General features: G+C 41.6%; 1 protein-coding gene across 1 annotated transcript in view; it reads right to left on the reverse strand.

Moving 5' to 3' along the window:
• COL6A6 (collagen type VI alpha 6 chain) overlaps positions 1 to 13,494 on the reverse strand; it is an 84,277-nt gene that overhangs the window by 29,681 nt on the left and 41,102 nt on the right. The window contains exons 16-24 of the mRNA XM_059729355.1: positions 12,726 to 12,770; positions 12,579 to 12,632; positions 11,265 to 11,327; positions 9,648 to 9,713; positions 8,922 to 8,975; positions 7,027 to 7,062; positions 4,451 to 4,513; positions 3,944 to 4,006; positions 36 to 98 (exon numbers count right to left, since the gene is read on the reverse strand). Of these exons, the coding sequence (XP_059585338.1) occupies positions 36 to 98; positions 3,944 to 4,006; positions 4,451 to 4,513; positions 7,027 to 7,062; positions 8,922 to 8,975; positions 9,648 to 9,713; positions 11,265 to 11,327; positions 12,579 to 12,632; positions 12,726 to 12,770 (507 nt within the window). The remainder of the gene's footprint in view (positions 1 to 35; positions 99 to 3,943; positions 4,007 to 4,450; positions 4,514 to 7,026; positions 7,063 to 8,921; positions 8,976 to 9,647; positions 9,714 to 11,264; positions 11,328 to 12,578; positions 12,633 to 12,725; positions 12,771 to 13,494) is intronic.

Genomic DNA, 13,494 nt, shown 5'->3' on the forward strand with positions numbered 1-13,494 from the left:
AACAAAATCAGAGTAGGGTATGGAATGTGACCTACTTTACTTCCTCTTACTCCAGGACTTCCAGGATTCCCTTTTGAACCTTCACTTCCTGGGATCCCCTAAAATTAAACAAGTATTAAGAAGCCATGTGAGAATTTTGTGGGAAAAACAGAGAAATCACTTTAATTCTTTTTGGTAACAAATTATGCACTATTGCATTTCCTGTTGACTGACAATAAGCTCAACAGGCACCGACGGAACTACATCTGACTATGTCTGGCAGCTGACAAGTACATCCAACTCAATAATGCTTTGATTCCCTCCTTCAAGTCTGGATCAAACAGTTATTTTCCTCCCAGCACTGCAGCAATTTTATCTGTGCTGAATATTACTCAGTAGTTTGATGGGTATCATATTTTTTCAGTCTATGAAGCTATCTAACATGGCTGCCTCAGTTTAGAGGTACATCCTGTAGATGATTATGCTGTTGGTTTAAAGTTTATTCTTTATTAATAAAAAAAGCCTAGATGAAATTACTATCGATTTCTCATCCCCATAGTCCAAATACATCTGTGTATGTATAACAGATATACTGACCCAGAAGGCTAAAGTTATATGAATGCAATATTGGTGTTTTGCCTCAGGCTGATTTTGAATATATCACTAACTCCAATGGATGATACCCCTGTGTAAATGAGGGCAGAATCTGGTCCAAAATTTTGTCTCAAATACATCACAGTCACCATAAATTTCTGAAATCAAATGGGGGCTTGTGGTGGTGAGATGCCCCCACAGGCTCCCGAAGGGGAGAGGGTAATTCCCGTGGGCCCCAAACCCTGGAAACAGACCCTCCACAGGGATAACTTACCTCCTGCCAGGTGGCCAGAGCAGGAGCCAGGACCATGGCTGCAGCCGCGCGAGCTGGCATTACGCTGGCTGTTTAATCAGCTGTTTCCCACACGGAGAACAGCTGGACCAGTCCCAGCGGCCATACCGGCCACCGTGGGAAAGTTTAAAAGCCCCGCCAGGACCAGGGCAGAAAAGGAGCCAGAGAGAGAGAGAGCTGGTGGCCAGCATGCCAGAGGTGCTGAGGCTCCTACACGAGAGAGGAATGGTACAACTGGCGCAGCACCGACAGGCAGATCAGGGGAGACCTTTGAGCCCCCTGCCAGAGGCAGAGCAAGGAAAGCCCTTCAGCTCCCTATGGAAGGCAGACAAGGAGAAGCATTTAAGCTTCCTGTAAGAGGCAGAGCAGGGGAGGCATTCGAGTCCCCTTTAGGAGGCTGGGGGAAAGAAGGCAGCTCCACATCCCTCTCCTCCCCAGCAGAATACTTCTTTTGAAAGGAAAAAGGGAAAAAAATCAAAGAGATCAAGAGGGAAGGCTGTGCATTGAGGCTGGAGGGACAAGAGCCAACAGAGCCCATGCAGACGTGGGACCCCACCCAAAGCCAGCTGCGGGCAAGCCTGCAGGGCCGAAGCCGCCATTGTACAGACACCCTTCTGGTTGGCTAGTGGACGGGGTGTAGGGGAGGCGGAACCCTGTGGAACATCGCACCAAAAAAATTGCGAGTACTGCCGCTTGCCAGGAGGCCCTCTCAGGAAGATCTCCATTGAACCCCTCTCTTGATAGCATAACATCAAAGTCATGGCAGATGAGTTGAGGGGAGGGGCTACTCACCCAGCAGGCAGTGCAACACATAAGGCCCCACAGTGATCACAGGGCTGTTCACCTGACCAGAGGCCCAGGGTATATGGGGAAGACAACAGACTACATAAAATAAGTCCCAAACAGGTGAGGGATCTCCTACAACACTTGGACATTTTCAAGTCTGCTGGGCTAGATGCACTGCATCCAAGAGCCCTGAAAGATCTGGCTGAGCTTATGGCAGTGCCACTGACAAATTTGTTTGAAGAGTCATGGATCTTGGGAGTGGTCCCAGATGACTAGAAGAGGGCCAATGTGGTGCCTAGCTTTAAGAAAGAGAAGAGGGATGACCCTGCAAACTAAAGACCAGTCAGTTTGACTTTGGTCCTGGGAAAAAAAATTTGAAAAAGTTAAATACATTTGTTAAGGAGGCCATCAGTTACAAGCTGGTAACTGATGGGGTATTAAGAAGCAACCAGCATGGCTTTGTTGAGGGTAGATCATGCCTGACAAACCCCGTGTCCTTCTACGACCAAGTAACTAACCATCTGGATAAAGGACGTGAGATTAATATCATTTACTTAGACTTCAGTAAAGCCTTTGATTTTGTTTCCCACAGGATTCTCTCAACCAACCTGGAGGGTACTGGGCTGGACCAGCCTACAGTGAGGTGGGTGGACAACTGGCTTAGAGACTGATCCTAGAGAGTTGTAATGCAGGGGATGGCCTCAGCCTGGAGGGCTGTCTCCAGTGGTGTCCCCCAGGGATTGGTGCTTGGACCTATGCTTGCTAACATATTTAATAATGACTTGGACAAGGGGGTGGAAAGCTCAGTTATTAAGTTTGCGGATGATACTAAGCTGCGGGGAACATCAGAGGATACATCAGAGGATAGGATAAAGATCCAGGATGACTCTGACAGACTAGTTTTATGGGCGGAACAGAATCAGATGAAGTTTAACAGGGAGAACTGCAAGGTTCTTCATTTGGATAGGAAGAACCTTCACCATAACTACACAATGGGTGGTGATCCACTGGCTGGCACATCATCTGAATGAGACATGGGGGTCATGACTGACTGGAAGATGAACATGAGCCAATAATGTGATGAGGTTCCCAGAAGGGCAAATAGAACCCTGGATGTGCATCAGCTGATGTGTTGCCAATAGATCCAAGGAGGTATTCCTCCCTCTCTATTTGGTATTGGTGAGGCCACAGCTCAAGTACTGTATCTAGTTCTGGGCACCGCACTTCAAGAAAAATGTGGATAAGCTCAAGAGGGTACAAAGAAGGGCCACCCATATGATTAGGGACATGGAGGATAGGCTCTATGAGGAGAGACTCTGGGAACTGGGCCTGTTCAGTTTGAGTAAGAGAAGGCTGAGAGGTGACTTGATAGCTGCCAACAGGTATGTCAGATGTGAGCATCAAGACCTAGGGGAACAACTCTTCAGGAAGGCACCTCAAGGGAGGATAAGAACCAAAGGGCACAAGCGAATAGAGGGTAAATTCTGGCTGGATGTTTTCTCTGTCAGGGTCACCAGAATCTGGAACACACTCCCAGCAGAGGTGGTGCAGTTGCCATCCTTGGAGGTGTTCAAGATGAGGTTGGACAAGCACTTTGTTGAGCTTGTCTGAGCCCAATAACTTCCTGCCCATGACAGGAGACCAGACTTGATGATCTTGCAGGTCCCTTCCAGTCCTTCAATTCTGTGATTCTATGAGCCTTTGTACACACCACAAAATTGGCCTTTAAAGCAACTTAAATGCTCTTTTGCATCGCTTTAACGGCATTGCTTTTTGCATGCAACCACTGATTTTGTGGTTGTCAAGACAATGGTTACAGCTCTCAGATTTTCACACAGGAAAAAAAACTATATATTATCATTTAATTGATTACTAGCATCAGACATTTGCACATGGGGACAAGCTTAATTTTGTAATTTTCTAATTCTTGAGGGATTGACTTTGCAGCCTTAGAAATATTTAGATGTATTCCTGCAATGTATATATGGTGACATACCTATGCCTATATGTGCCTTCACATCTTCAAGTAAATTGGTGGGTCATGATATAAATAGACTGTTATTGACATTGTGAATTTGTTTTCTTTCCTTATAATGTTAAATAATTTTGTAACAGCTGTAAAATTGCTTACCTCCCCCCTTCATGAAATACATCTATGTTTTTTCCTGATGATACACTGCACAGCAGTCCAGAGACAGAAATAATTTAAGCAAGTTATTAAAAACTGAACTCTCCCACCAGTTACTCACATAGTGAGCATATGCAGAATGGGTCTATGTGCAATATTTTTACCTGAGGACCTTTATTTCCTTGACTCCCTGGATCTCCTTTCACACCTTGAATTCCTCCAGGTCCCTAGAAAGCAGACACCATAGAAAATTCAGCTAATGCACAAATACGTATGTTCCAAGTGAACATGCCAAAGACCATCCTTTACAAATAATACCACTTAATAATTAGCACTTCAATAGCATGGAACTTCTCAAAAGTGTAAAGATTAGGCAGCACTGTGTTGTACAACATCCACACTAAGGTAGGTATTTCAAATGGAAGAATAGAAAGAGTAAGGGGCACATCCATTCTTTCAGATGAATATCTTCACTGCAGACTAGGGAGATCTGTAGGTTTTGAAGGATTAAATCCAGGGAAGTTAGAGTAGTTAATGCTGTGCTGCAGTCCTTTTTCTCTGTAATGCTTGTGCTCACACAGAGTACATCCTCGGAGTTGCATCTTTGGACAAAGATTCTCCACTTAGTCCTTTGTCCCCTCAAAAATATCTGGGTGTGCATTACTGTTTACCTGGGGTCCTCTAAATCCTTGATCTCCGTTAGAGCCATCAAAACCAGGATCTCCTTTCACACCCTGTATCAAGAGATAGCATCTTGTAAAGAGTTCCTCAACTGATCATGATAAATCTATTAGTAGAACAATATTATGTTTTTTAAAATCTTTAACAACTCCTATTTGTTCCTTTCACTGAGTGATGCTCTTCTAAATGGTCACCAGTTAGATCAAATTACATTTCTTAGCATAACCTGTGAAGACATTATCAGCATGTCCCAACAGAATTATCATATCTGCATTTTAATGATTTATTTAAAACATCTAGAAACAAATAATAATAAAAAGTTTATTATTTTAAGGAAGCATTTATAAACAAATCAATTAAAATAATACATCTGAAAGCACGTATTTGAGAAAGGGTTTTTAAGTTTAAGTTAGACTATTTTCTACCTATGCCTGGTAGAGATAATAGAGGGAAGGGGCAAGGAGTATGGAAATGTACTTTTTCTCTTAGGTTTTGCATCAGGTTCTTTCATGAGATTTCATTTTGACTCAGATTTGACTGGTAAGTGTCCCTTAAATTAAATATTTTCCTTGTGAAAGCTCTCATACCATATTTTGCAAAATACGGGTTTCTATAGTGTTCTGACTCTAGTATAAGAGCACAAGCTCATATTCAAGCCTTTTTAAGAGGCAAGATTTTTTGGCGGAACATCTAGTCCCATACTTTATTTCCATTAACCTCAAGGTGGTTTAAGCTTCTGCACTATGCTGCTGTATGTGGACTATTGAAAACCCTGAGACTAGTCACATGAACAGAGATCTGGATTTTCCATTCGCCATGGAAAAAATTGGTAAAACCTGGATTTTCTGCTTTAAAGGCAAAAGATGAGGGAAATTGTGGGTTTCCCCTTGCAGGCTGGCAGAGTTCCAGTCTGGAAGGGGCTGGAGGGAGTGGGAGGAGGGCGGTCAGGCAGGGGGCACCTCGTGCATGTGTGGAGCAGCTCCCACAGATAAGATGGGGGTGGGGAGAAGGGAAATGAAGCCTCCATGGTGAGGGAGGGAGTTGGGTATGGCTGGGGCTGCTGCTCAGCTGGTGTGGTGCATGGGAATTGGAGCCTGCAGCCATTTCTGGCTTCAGGCCCTAGGTGGGGAGTAGGATGGAGACACGGGTAGCTCATCCAGGGTCAGTAGGGGGTGTGGTTCCTTGCCACTGTGCGCACTCCTGGGGGCATGTGTCCCCCAGTTTAGTTTACAGGACAGGGGAGGGTATGGGCTGCCCACTGTGGGCAGCATGCACTTTTCCCTACGTGGGCACCGCTCTAGCCATGCCACCTGTGGGGGAAGGAAAACCATGCTCTGTGCCTCCTGCAGGCAGCAGCCAGGGCTCCCATGCTGGGAGCCCTGGCGGTTGAGGGCCCCCTCCAGTAGGGCTGGGGGTTTGAGGACTGTAGATGTTGAATGAGGGGCACCAGCAGGGCTGGGGGGCTGTGGATGGGGAGTGAGGGGCATTGGCATGGGCAGGGAACCAGCATATTAGGGCTGCTCAGCACCACAAAGCAGTGGAGAGACAGCCTCAGCTGGACCTGTGTCCTGGTGAGTGAAGGGGGCAAGGAGAGCTTTGATTTTCCATTATAAAAACCCCCAAATCAAACACCAAAATTTATAGGTACAGGCAGTCCTGTAGTTACAAAATTTCGAGTTACAACGTTTCACACTTACAACGTTCATAAATTGACACCCTGTTTCAAATTTATGACGCCAGTTTTGACTTTACAACGCTTGATCCAATGCAACACCACGCCAGTGAACAAGTTCACTGCATCGCTCATCTCTCTGGAGAACATCTGTCCAAACTTTCTTGGACACTTTCTTTAAGAAAGCAGACAAGACTCCAGAAAAACCTGCAGCCAAGACTCCCAAGAAGACTCCAGCCAACAACCTTCAAAAAGTCCAACCAAGAGCCCTTCAAAAAGTCCAGCAAAGTCACCTCAAAGAAGTCCTTCCAAATCAATATGATTGCTATTTACAATATAAATATATTAATGTAGCTATATTACTCATCTATAATTGATCAAGTACAAAATTCTGGGGTATTTTCGGTGAAAACAAGGTATCGGGGCTTGGTTCAGGAACCAATCCCCCATTTATAATGTTTTTTCTTATGAGAAAATTAGTTCCAAGTTGCAATGTTTCGACTTAAGACGCGGTTTTCAGGAACCAGTTGTGTCGTAAGCCCGAGGACTGTCTGTATTTATAATATATTTTATTATTCTGAATGAGGCACTGGTAGGCTTACAGACTGCTTTAAAATTGTAAATATATTAATAAAACATTGTGTTCAACTGATAGCTATATATATATAGTGGTGTTTTATTTTAATCATGAAAAAATGTGGATTTTGAATCAGAGAATTTGTGATTTTTAAACCAAGAAAACCAGGATCCCTGCACATGAGTAAGGCAAATGGAGATTTGGCTTTTATCCCATATGCCATAATAAATCTAAAATAAGCATTGAACTTCCTTTCTAAAATGCAAAAAATCTCCCATGTTTGTACTATTGCACATATGAAAAGGAATGAAACATACCGGTATACCTGGTTGTCCTTTTTGACCTGCTGGTCCCTAAGATCAAATAGGCACAAAATAGAAATTTTAGACCTTTTTTTTTCTTCTTATGTGAATCATATAAACAGAGATTAACTTTTGGCAACTGTTCAGCATTTTTTGTAAATAATTGGAAGCTCCCACAATACTTTAAAATGCACTCAAGTACTATATACGATAGAAAAGTGAGGGAGTAAAAGCAAATGCAAAAGTTTTCATGGATGTCTATGTGTGTCTATGATATTACTTGTTATTTAATACTCAGAGGATGAAGCTGATAATAAATCAAAATTGATTTCGATGGATATTTTGCCCCATAAGAACTGAAGAATGTTAGCTCAAGATGTTAGTATTATTTTTTATTAATTCTGAACCACAGAATGGAGGTTCCCAACAAATGAACTTCTAAAACAGTGATTTAAAACTATTAACATGCAACTGAAGGCTAAAATCTATGGCTGAACGCATCTTTATTCTTCAACAACACCACAATAAAATATTAATTGAGAAAGTTTGTTCCCCAACTTAAGACTATATGATTTAAAAGTGAGTGTGTCATCAGAACTCTGAAGCATAAATATTGGTCACCTAATGCATTAAGTACTATGAGCACTACATGAAAGAATAAAACTTTCTTCTGAAAAATGATTAATGAAGGTAAATGTATGAAATACATGGGGGGAGGGGGTTCTTTGCTTACATTTTTGTTCTCTGCACACAGACTTCTATTCAGCTCTGATAAAAACATGTAGGTCCTGTCTACAGCAGCACAATGGATGTATTTACAAGAACTGTTTTTAACAGTACTGCATAAAGGCATTTCTTACAATACAGTAGAAAAGGTTCTAACCTCATTAGTATTTCTGGGCATTTATACATGTCCTCTGGAAAGCAGTGGGGGCACAGGAGGGTAGCATTTTAATTAGAGTGGCTCTGAAAATCTCTCTAATTAAAACACCCAGAACATCATGTGTATCAGTATCCCCATGCTGAAAAATGGTGGTGGGGGCTTGTCAAACAAGCTGTAGTTAAAGCACCCTTGTTGCCATTTTTCAGGGCAGGGGTGCTAATACACATGATGCTGGAGTCTGGGGGAGCACAGTAATTATCATGCTCCGGTAGACTTGATTAATAGAGTCTGCTCTGATGCACTGTAAGTGTGTCAGAACAGCCTCATTACACATGTATAGGTGCCCTTATTGATTACTGCTGCACCAAAAGAAAGAACATTTTAACATGAATGCTTATTGCTGCATACTTTTTTGTTCTTTGGAAAGATAAAAGAGATGAAGAGACAGGAAGTCACAAAAAGGTTGGCAGACAGAAACTAGGGAGTTTTGCAGTAGGTTCCATTTTTGAGAGAAGAAGGGAGTGATGGGGCTGGGAAGTGGGGGGAGGGAGGGGGAATATTTTCACCAACTTATTTTTTTCTTCTGATACTCACTTATATTGAAGAATCATATTCAAAAGAGTTTGCTTGAGATTCTATTATTGATGGTTGGGAATAATCAGAGATCTGTTTCTCTTACCTTTCTGCAGTGAGTGAATGTTGACGGAGAGACATTGGGTATCTTTACATGTGCTCCAGGAGTGGGGGGAGCATGAATTAGAGCAGCTCCTGAGCAGCTCCATGCAGTCACTCGTTTGATGAGCTTTAGTTAAACCGCCCCTGCCACCATTTTGAAGTGTGGGGACGCTGAATACCTGGGATGGTGAAGCTGCTGGAGTATGCTAATTAGCAAGTAATCAAGTCTGAACCAATGTGCTATAATTACAGTGTGTCAGATCAAATGTCCTGCATGTCTACAGGCACCCATGGACCTTGAGATCACTCTTCCCTTTTGTGGATTTATGTTCTTGCTTATCTAAGTTCTTACCAAAGAGTTTCTAGAGCCCGGAGAGCCAGCTGACCCTTTTGGTCCTCTATCACCCTGTAAAATAAGCAATTAAAATTTTATGGCCTGCATATCTTAAGTGTAGCTGTAGTTCTTAAACTTTCAAGCCAAGAAATCATAAGTAGACATGCAAATCGATAGGGAAAAATAGTCTTGTCATCATGTTTCTGTCATACAACATCTGCGTTTGTTCATTTGTCAGAGTAAAATCCTGAAGCGTACCATTTTAATTTTCATCTACACAACATGACTGTGAAAGCCTTTCTGGAACAGTATATTTAGAAAAGCAGTAATAAAAAAATAGAGTTAGGCTATACACAAAATATACTTGGATAGAAGGTGCTACTTATGTCAGCCATCACAGTTCTCATTTTCTCTTGTCTTTAGACACTGAGTTAATGTACAGATCAGCCAATTCTGTCATATATGAAGCAGGAATGAGTGTTTGTCATACAGCTAAGTTTAGCTGTTTTTCCATCTCTTTGAAATAAACATAAGTCACCTTCAAGAGCTGTGTGCAAATTCACAAATATCAAATCACCTATCTGGTACACTCTTTGGTATTAAAATTAGGTGCTAAAGAATTTCTATATTATTTGTAATAACCGTGGTTATCCATGGTGCTATTTTTCATACTCTAAAAAAGGCTAGATTAGAGTGTATGTCAATATCTGAAAAAATTACTAGAAGAAAAGGCATGTTCGTTACCTGTCTTCCCCGTTCTCCTTTTGAACCTTTAGGCCCTCTTATATCATTGTCCAATCCAGAGGTCCCCTAAACAAAGACAAAATATTCTCTGGTAAAATATTAGTAGCTCTAATTTTTATGAAGCCACCAACTGTGCAAGATTTCACAGAAGACACTTCATAAAGCACTGGGGAGATGAACATAATGAAGGAGTTCATTATCCTATCCTCAGTCACCAAACTGTAGCATTCCCATTAGAATCAATGAACATTTCATGTGGGGAGCACAGGTTGAAAGGAGTACAGGGTGCTAACGCTAAAAACAATGGGGCAAATTTTAGGCAAAAGCATACTTAAAAATATGAAAAATATAAAGCATTAAGAAATTTCACATGTGGCACTAATTCCTTTGATTCAATGGGAGGTAAAATACAGCTCTGCCTCTTACCTTTCCATGCTTCCCTCTCAGTATCTCAAAGGTCTGACCATTAATTTGCATTTATATAACCAGGCAAAATGCAGCTGTTCAGTCCCCTTCATTCACACCCCCACCCACAATCTGACCACGTGACTTTCCTCACCCCCCGCCAGGCGGGAATTGGTGAGTCCAGGGGTTTGGAGTTTTTTTTTCTTAAAGGACTGGAGCTGTGGTGAGTGGGGCACCCATGGGGGGGCTGGGAGAGCAGGGGGGGGGGTCGAGGGACTCGTGGGAGATCCCCTCACATGATGTGGGGCAGTGAGGGGCAGCGGGGATTGCCCCCCCACCTCCCACCTGGCAGCAGCTGGTGGGTGCAGGCTTTTTTTTTTTCAAAGAGCCAGGAGCTGGGCCAGGCAGGGCAGCCATTGTCAGGGCTGGGAGAGCGGGTGGGAGATGGGCCTATGTAATTCAGAGATTCAGCCGATACAGCAGCAGCCGAATCTCCAAATCAGATTTGGCTGAATTGATTTGCAACAGTGTTTCGAATCACTGAATCGAATCACTGTCCCCTGAATCAGCTGAATCTGAATCCAAAGTGAATACTAGTCACTTCACACAGGCCTACTTCCAACCCCCCCCCCCCCCCCCCCATTTTCTATGATTCTATGAATTTTCAGCTGCTTTTCTAATCATCTCTGTGCCTTTTTGTGTGTGACCCGCATGCTTGGTGCCACTTCTAATAGACCATCTGCAAGGCCTCTTCTTTGCTCATACATCTTATCCCCTTCTTTCACTGTTCTGCCTACAGTCAATTTACTGGACAGGAATGATTATACTATGTTGTATTGTTTCCTTTCCATCCCTCTAACTTTCATCTGCTGTTTTGCCTATGTCCTTAGATGGTCAGCTACTTGAAGCAGAGCCCACCCTGACAAATGTTCCAGAAAAATGCTTAGCAAAATATGGATACTACCAGGGACTACAAACAACAAATAATTGATTAATATTATGCAGGAAGTACTTGTTTTTTCCAGCAGAAATTATACAATCCAGACAGCAAATCTAACATAAGAATGAACAGGAAATACAAACTATCAGTTATATTCTTCTTCCTTTCCCATAGTCTATTTGTGACCATTGTATTCATAAGTTACACCTAGCAGTGCTTTATCTGACCAATGACTATTGCCATGTTTAGAACTCCAACTTGGACAAACTTACGGGATCTCCTCGAAAACCCTTCTCACCACGTTCACCAGGGGGTCCTTTTGGCCCTGAACTACCCTGAAATCATAAAAGTTAGAATCTGAACAATAATTTTTGTGACTGCAATTGATGACGATGATAAAACAAGAGTATCCATAAGTGACCCCACAAGTTACCAACAAGCTGTCTTAATCCAGGATCTTTTTCTCAGTCCTTTATAAAGATATAGGATTTTTGCAAATATGGACCCAGGCCAAGGATTGGGTTCAGAATTCCCCTAAATATGGAATGTATTTCCATTTAAAAAATAAAACAGCAGTTACTTTCCTGAATTTTCTTTTGACACAATATAAAAAAAATCTAAGTATAATATTATTAATTTTTAAAGCCAATGAAGTCTGGTCCTGTCCTTTGTCTGTACATTATGGACCAGATCTTGCTGCCCTTACTCACACTTTACAATTGTAGCAGTTTACAATTTTTTCCAGGGAAGTCACCAGCAATAGAAGGTAATTAAGATAAGGGTGGCAGAATCTGCCTTCTAATAAGCACATTCCAGAATCTGGAATTTGTTACCTGTTATTTTGCTTTTATGATTAGGATCTTGTGTTATGCAGGCTGTTTACATTTTAAATGATGTGTGTGCTTTGCTTGTCAGCAAAAACCTTTATGTTGGTTGAGTGCATGCAAGGGGAATTTCAGCCAGTAAAACATTATGATGTTTCGTATACCATCATGCATACATATAGGGTTCAGTAAGAAAATACAACTAATAGAAGTGCTTATAGAAGGTTGTAACAATAGGCTTTGGTAAGTGGTTACTAGAAATGACTTTTAGATGTGTGCATTGTGCATGTTAACTGCTTCCCAACCAAAGTGTACGAATCCTTCAGTGAATCTTAGTTTACTCATCAGCCTGAGGTGCCACTGGTAAACCCCCCTACCCCACAACAAACAACAACAAAAAAACCCTATTTGGCTAAATGTGACAAGAAGAAGATTTAATTTGAGGTCCCCCATCCCAGAGAGGATATTAGAGGTGGGATGGGGTGTATCAGTTAATTTGGAAATTACACAGCTCTATTAAACTCTCATTCCATACCATAGGAAGTGGGAAGTGGGAAGTTGACTACATTATTAATTTTACTCTTGATAGTAATGGGTCCAGCCTGGTTGAGTTGCAGTCAGTACCAGTCAGTAATCTGTGGTAACAAGTCATTTCCCCCTCTCCAGGTATTTAGCTGAAATTTTGCTCCTCAGACAGCCTCATGAGATGTTCATCTCATTATCCTTTATTTCAAACTCAAATAAGGTAGTATAAAACCTTACCTGGTAACCATCATCACCCCTTTCTCCCTTCTTCCCTGGAAACCCATACGATCCCTTTAAGGAATGGAAAAAAAAACAGGTAATTTTTTTCTCTCACTTTAAAACATTTATTGCTGTCAACAGGAAATGAGAAGAAAAGCTATTTACCTGTTCTCCATCAATTCCATCAACTCCACCGTCCCCTTCTTCTCCCTGAGGTAGGAAAAGTGACATGAAAGATGAGCCCCTAAAGAAAAGTGTTTCCAGCACAGCAGAGATGGATCCATGTGCACACCTGCAGCTGACTACAGATGTAAAAAGCAAACACAGGTTTGAGAATATGTGAACAAATGCTTTAAGTCTAATTCCTTAAATGTACAGCAGGATGGGCATCATAGCAGCTGTCCTCAAGACAGGATAAAAAAGAATTGACATTGCAATACTCTACCCACTAGTCCCTGGTAAAACCTTCAAGAATGTCACTGGAAGCAAGACAGGGTTTTAAACTGGCAGGGCATCTGCACTTTTATTTTCTTGTAAAGCTCCAGTCTATTGGTTATCTTTACCATCCAGATAGACTTTCATAGATGAAGTCACACTCAAACCACTGAAGGGAAGAGACAACAAGAGTAACTATTGCCAATAAGCACTGTAGTATGACAAATACAATCTGAGAATCAGAACATTACCAGATCTTTTTGTCATCGTAGTATATTTTATTTCTGTCTTTGTCATATGGAAATCTCAACTGTGACCTCTATTTTCTTTCTAATGAGTCTCTATATATTCTTTTTTCTTGACTGTCACACTTAAAAATACATTATATATATTAAAAGTCTTTAAAAAATATATTAAAATATAATGCATTCAATTTTTTAAAAATATATTAAAAAAAAAATTGCTCTGCACAAACGAACCCCGAGTATCTGTACATGTG

Source organism: Alligator mississippiensis, chromosome 5, assembly GCF_030867095.1.
Source record: "Alligator mississippiensis isolate rAllMis1 chromosome 5, rAllMis1, whole genome shotgun sequence".
Lineage (NCBI taxonomy): Eukaryota > Metazoa > Chordata > Crocodylia > Alligatoridae > Alligator > Alligator mississippiensis.